The sequence below is a fragment of the Silurus aristotelis genome (genome assembly GCF_946808225.1).
Source record: "Silurus aristotelis genome assembly, contig: scaffold_120, whole genome shotgun sequence".
NCBI classification, from domain to species: Eukaryota; Metazoa; Chordata; class Actinopteri; order Siluriformes; family Siluridae; genus Silurus; species Silurus aristotelis.
This window is the reverse complement of record NW_028149035.1, coordinates 26011-32500: the sequence shown is the minus strand read 5'-3', so window position 1 is coordinate 32500 and position 6490 is coordinate 26011. Positions and strand designations below refer to the sequence as shown.

General features: G+C 41.1%; 1 protein-coding gene across 3 annotated transcripts in view; it reads left to right on the top strand.

The window, feature by feature from the left end:
- The window catches only part of zbtb45 (zinc finger and BTB domain containing 45), a 16619-nt gene extending 12822 nt beyond the window's left edge, over positions 1-3797 (top strand). For all 3 annotated transcript variants that reach the window (XM_083570895.1, XM_083570894.1, XM_083570893.1), the window contains exon 7: positions 2920-3797. In XM_083570895.1, coding sequence (XP_083427021.1) covers positions 2920-3248 — 329 coding nt within the window. In that variant the 3' untranslated portion in view covers positions 3249-3797. The remainder of the gene's footprint in view (positions 1-2919) is intronic.
- Positions 3798-6490: the final 2693 nt, after the last annotated feature.

Genomic DNA, 6490 nt, shown 5'->3' with positions numbered 1-6490 from the left:
ATCTTCTTTTTCTTTTGGCTGCTCCCACTAGGGGTCACCACAGCAGATCCTCCGTCTCCATCCCCCCCTGTCCTCTAAATCTGCCTCTTTCAAACCAGCTACCTGCATGTCTTCCCTAACCACATCCATAAACCTCCTCCTTAGTCTTCCTCTTTTTCTCCTTCCTGGTGGCTCCTCAGCATTCTTCTACCTATATACTCCGTGTCCCTCCTCTTTACATGTCCAAACCATCTCAATCTCACCTTCCTCACCTTGTGAGGGAGAGGCAGTGGATGAATAGCGTTTAGAGGTCGACCTGCCAGCAGAGAGCTGCAGTAGTCCAGTCTTGAAATGAGAAGAGCCTGAAATCCTTCTGATGTTATAAAGAGGAAATCGACAAGAACGAGTGAAATTAACGTGTGGAGAAGGACAGTTGATTGTCAATAGTTACCTCAAGGTTGCGAGTGTTGGCTGAAGGGGAGAACAGAGTTATGAAGAGATATTCTGAGATCCTGACCTGGGGATGAATCACCTGGGATAACCAGCAGTTCGGTTTTGCTGGGGTTGAGTTTTAGTTGGTGAGCACTCGTCCACAAAGATATGTCTGTTAAGCATGTTGAGATCCGAGTGGAAGCTGTGGTATCTGAGGGACAAAAAGCGAAGATGAGTGTCCTCAGCATAGCAGTGGTAAGAAAACCCATGTGAGGATATGACTTCACCAATGAAGTGTGTATAAAAGGAGAAAATAATGGGAATGAGTACTGAGCCTTGTGGGACACCAGTGGAAAGTCTGCGTGGGGCAGACTCCATGTCGCCTGGTATGAGTGACCAGCCTGGTAGGAAACCAACCATTCTCATGCTGCTCCACAGGTACAGAGGCTACTGAGGGTAGACAAGAGAGTCTTGTGGTTGACCATGTTGAATGCTGCTGAAAGGTTGAGGAGGATGAGGACAGATGACCGCTTGGATAATCGAGCAGCATGTAGTTTCTCAGTGACAGCCAAAAGGGCCGTCTCTGTGGAATGTGCCGCTTTGAAGCCAGACTGGTATGGGGTCATGGAGATTGTTTTGTGAGAGATTGACGGACAGCTGATTTAAATATAGTACTTTCCAGAGTTTAAAAAAATAATGAGAGAAGTGATTCCGGTCTGTAGTAGTTGATGTGCGATGGATCCAAACCAGGTTTCTTCAAGATGGGAATAACCTTTGCTCACTTGAAGGCAGCACATGGCCAGATGCTAAGGATCCGTTGATGATCGTTGAGATAGGAGGTCTTGTGAGCTGGTCTGAAGTGTAGTTGAAGGGATTGGATACAGAGGAGAGTGGTGGGATTACAATAATGGATGACTTAGCTGTATCTCTTCTTCTGCAATGGTTGAGAAACTCTAGCCCTCACACGACCCTGTGGCTTTTTTCAGCCACTTGATGTTTTTATTCGCTGATAACTTTACATGTGTTTCAGCTAATGGAATGATTTTTTGTAAGAAAATTACTTCTGCAAAAAATGTTTGAAAATTTTTTTTTTGAAAAATGATGCATCAGCAGTTTTCAATGTAGGATGAATACTCCACTTCATGATGATCGGGCTGAAAAAAGCCACTAAGTTTAAGTGCTGTAAAAATATATCAGATCAATATTTCTTTCCACTTTTTTCACCTAAGTCTGTTAATCAACCTCAGTTCTGATTAAAACTACAAAAAAAAATTTTTAATCCTGGATTTTTTAAAACCATTTATCACAGGCTTGGATGTGTCAAAGATTGGGAAAAAAATGACTTTTATGCATGGTTAGTTTTTTTGCAGCATCAGTTTGATGATTTTTCCCCCATTGACTCCCATTATAACGACATTTTTTTTAATTGCTCCACCATGAAATTTTATATGCATGCATTTTTAAAAATCATTTTTGCCACTCTTTTTAAACAAGTTATATTTGCGTTTTTTACTGTTGACAGGCAGGTTTCGCCAAGAGACCATGAAATAGAGCTGTGGAGAGAAATCTTAGTTTCCGCAATTTCCGCACACACGAAAGCACGCGCGCGCGCGCACACACACATGCACAAACACACACGTGCAAACTCATAAAAACACACCCAACACACAAACACTAGAAAATTGCAAACAAAAACAGAAAATGGGAAAATGAATGGAAATCGTTATAGGACGCGAATCGTCAATGCGGAAACTAAGATTTCTCTCCACAGCTCTATTTCATGGTCTCTTGGCGAAACCTGCCTGTCAACAGTAAAAAACGCAAATATAACTTGTTTAAAAAGAGTGGCAAAAATGATTTAAAAAAATGCATGCATATAAAATGTAATTTTGGAGCAATTAAAAAAATGTCGTTATAATGGGAGTCAATGGGGAAAAATCATCAAAATAATTTAAACTGATGCTGCAAAAAAATAACCATGCATAAAAGTAAATTTTTTCCCAATCTTTGACACATCCTAGCCTGTGATGAATGGTAAAAAAAAAATCCAGTTTACAATTACTTTTTATATAAAATATTTGTGTTTTTTCATATTTTTGTGACGTCACTCATTTAATTGGCAATTATAAATTTAAAATCCTGGATACAAATTTTTTTTTTGTAGTTTTGATCAGAATTGAGTTTGATTAACAGACTTAAGTGAAAAAAGTGGAAAAAATATTGATCTGATATATTTTTACAACACTTTTTTTCAGCCCAATGGTGGATTCTGGAAGGCTGGATAAGGGCTAGCAACATAGGCTAATACTCCCTTTATTTACAATCACAGAACATAGGCCACACACCCCTTTTACTTACATAAGCCACACCCCTTTACTTGCATACGCCATACCCCTCCACTCATATTCACAGAACTTAGGCCACACCCCTTCACCCTTATTTACACCATTGTGTGTGTGTGTGTGTGTGTGTGTGTGTGTGTGTGTGTGTGTGTGTGTGTGTGTGCAGGTCAGAAGCCCCATCAGTGCAGTATCTGCTGGCGTTCGTTCTCGCTGCGTGATTACCTGTTGAAGCACATGGTGGTGCACACGGGCGTGCGAGCGTTCCAGTGCAGCGTGTGCAGTAAACGCTTTACACAGAAGAGCTCGCTGAACGTACACATGCGCACTCACCGCGTTGAGCGCAACTTCTCCTGCACTGTGTGCAACCGCGCATTCACACACCGCACCCTGCTTGAGCGCCACGCCCTTCAACACCAGCACCCAGCTCCGCCAATCAAACCCCCCACCAACCACGGAGCCATGGGCGGAGCCGGTGGGACCGGACCCACCCCCTAGTGGCCACACCCAGAACTCTGGGTTAATTACAATGACTACCATCATCATCGTCATCATAATAATTATAATAAGACATAAAAATTTAACGACGATGATGATGATGACTGACAGTTAGAATTTACATTTATTTAATATTTTTTAAAAAACTGGGGCGTGTCTTTAAGACCATATAAGGACTTAGCTTGCGTCAGCTGGCGGGGTTTTGGAGGTGAATATAAATGCGATACTTATTTTTCTTTAGTGCTGTGGCATGCTAATTAGCTACCTTAAGATAAATTGATATAATCTTTGATATAACTTTAAGATAATTTTTATTGTAATTGTAGTTCATACAAGCTAATCTGCGCTTTCTAATTTTAACTGATATTAACAAATATTAATAGATTTCTGAACCAATGTTAGCTAAATGTTAGTTAGCAAACAGCACAAACCTAACAGGATTCATGAGCAGGGAATTAAATGCTTTTATAAACTAAATTAATATTAACCTTTAGCTAAGCTAACCTGCAGACTTTGTGTTCAATGTAAAAAAAAAAAAAAAAAAGAAAATATTCAAGATTGTGACATTTAGCGTGTGCTAGCTGAAATGAGCTAACTTCATCAGAACCCATTTTACCTCAGTGCTAGCTCGTCAGTCAGGTTAGCATAAACGCTGAGAGTACTCACCGAAATTGTCGCTAGCTGGTGAAGCGCCAAGCAGCGTGAGTGAACTTACCTCAGAGTTTACAATCAGGAATCACATGGTCTCAAAGACACACCCATTTTTTATTTATTTTTTTATTTTTATTTTTTTTAAACAGAGAAAATCGTCTAAATCTATAACTGACATCAGTGCGCAGATGTGTATATGAGCCACGTTCTGCAGCACTCACCTGGGCCACACCCACCCTGAGCCTGGGCCACACCCACTCTGAGCCTGGGCCATGCCTACTTCAAGTCTTGGTCATGCCAAATTTGAATACGGGCCATGCCCATCTTTAGTCTGGCCCACCTCGAGTGTGTGAGGGAATCACAAAAAAAAAAAAAGATTTACAATCAGAATTTCATTCAGCACACACACACACACACACACACACACACACACACACACACACACACACACAGGGCGTGTTCTAATACTCAGGTGTGTGATATGTCAGATACTCAATGCTGTCACATCAATCTCCTGTATCTACCGAAAGTTTTGCTGCCTTCAGGGAAGCTCATTATCACACGCGCACACACACACACACACACACACACACACACACACACAATCACTATCACTCTATTTTCTCATCGGTCATGGCTTGTCATGTTGCCATAGAAACCACACTGATGTGTAACTACTGTATGGTATATAGATGTTACAGCGTTACCTCTGATTGTTACACAGCATTCACACACTTCATCTCATCTCCATCTATCAAACATGTGCACTCTGTAGGCAGCCTAATGAGGGCAGTTGATTTGGAGATGCAGCTGATGAAAGCAGGATGTGTTTCTGATCATATCACTCATTACTGTATATTACTAATATCAGAACATGCCACGCACACACACACACACACACACACACACACACAAAATTATTTACAGGGAACGAGGGAGCAGGTGTGTGTGTCGTACACATACACACACCGTGAGACATTGTGGTGCCATAAACATGAAGAGCAGCTTCATCAACCAGAGAACCTCATACATACACACACACACACACACACACTTACATAAGCACTAATGTATTGTGCAGTAACTCATACGGGATTTTTAAGAATATTTGAATGTTTATTTTTATTTGTTTATTGTTGTAGTGTCTATTAGCATTTATTAGCATATGTTGTGTATTTAAATCAGACCTCATTTTCCATTACAGTCTTTAACATTCCCTCATCCACTTCCCCTTCAAAGCGCACACTCCACCTCAGAAGCCACAACAACAAACAGCTAGCTTCAATGCCACTAATGCTAACTAGCTTAGCGCCTGTGGGTTAGCTCACTGCTAGTAAACTAGCTGATGTTAGTCACTTGCAGTGACGTGTCACTGTCAGAGTCTCGATTTACATATGCTTTTAAACAGAAATGTAGCTAGCTTAGCATGAGAGTTAGCGCGTTATCATCCTGTAATCCGTGACGAATGACATCACACTATTCCCTTATATAAACATCCTCACAAATCAGGGTTTTTTCATCTGAAAATCTGATTTAATAGAAATGTATACATTTATCAAAAGCTACATTTTGTCACAGTGACGTTTAAATGCGTTATTTAGCTGACATGCTAGTTTCCCTTTAGCAACTGTGTTGACTGCCTCAGCATAGCGCTCGCTATCTAATGCTACTCCTTATTTTCAAGCTAGCTGTCTCATGTGTTTCAATAGTGCACTGCTAGTACAACAAGCTAGCTGTAGTTGATACCTGTTAGCTAGCTAGTTATTTGTGTTTATCTGAGATAATCCCGTGACCGCTCCTCAGCTAGCTAGCGAATTTATTAGAATTTTTAATTTGATTAGCTTTAGTGACATGTTAATGAGTGTAATAGTTTTAAACATATGACGTCTTCACGTAATCGATTACAGCCAATAGAACGTACCCCTGCCTTCGGGTGAGGCTGGGGTGGGGGGAGGAGATGTCCTGCACACTGGAGTGCTACCTCACTAGCATGCTGACTAGCGTGATTGCCAGCTAAGTAATAGTGTAGTTAACGAAGGATCTGTGCAGAGTTTTCTCATTAATTATGAATTTAACTTTAAACTTTATGATTCACCCGCTAACTAGCAGTCCTACAGTGCTAGTATGCTAACTAGCTTGTGGAGTAAAATTAGCACAGTATCATCAGCTGCTACAGACAATCAAATGTTAGTTTAAAAAAATATTTAATGGCGCATGTTTATAAAAAAGCTACATCCTTCTTTTTTGGCAAGAAATCCCCCTACTTCCTATTTCCTTCGTCCTGTTCCAAGCACCAGAGTGCATTATGGGTACCTGGACTGGTTTGAACTGTGTGCTACTTTCCTCATGACCTCAGAACTCAGTCAGTAGTGAGCAGGGTTAGTGTTTTTCAGGGGAACATGGCAGTGCATTCTGGGTAATTTCAACTCCTGAAGGAGAACGAGTGTGAAGCAGTGAGGGGACGTGTATGAGGGAGTGTTAAAGCGCTGATTTGGGACGAGGCCGGTGTTTTACTTCTCTCATGCGGAACCGTACAGACCTCAGGAAAACCACGAGAACCTCCGAACACAGAGAACACTTTTATACGTCCA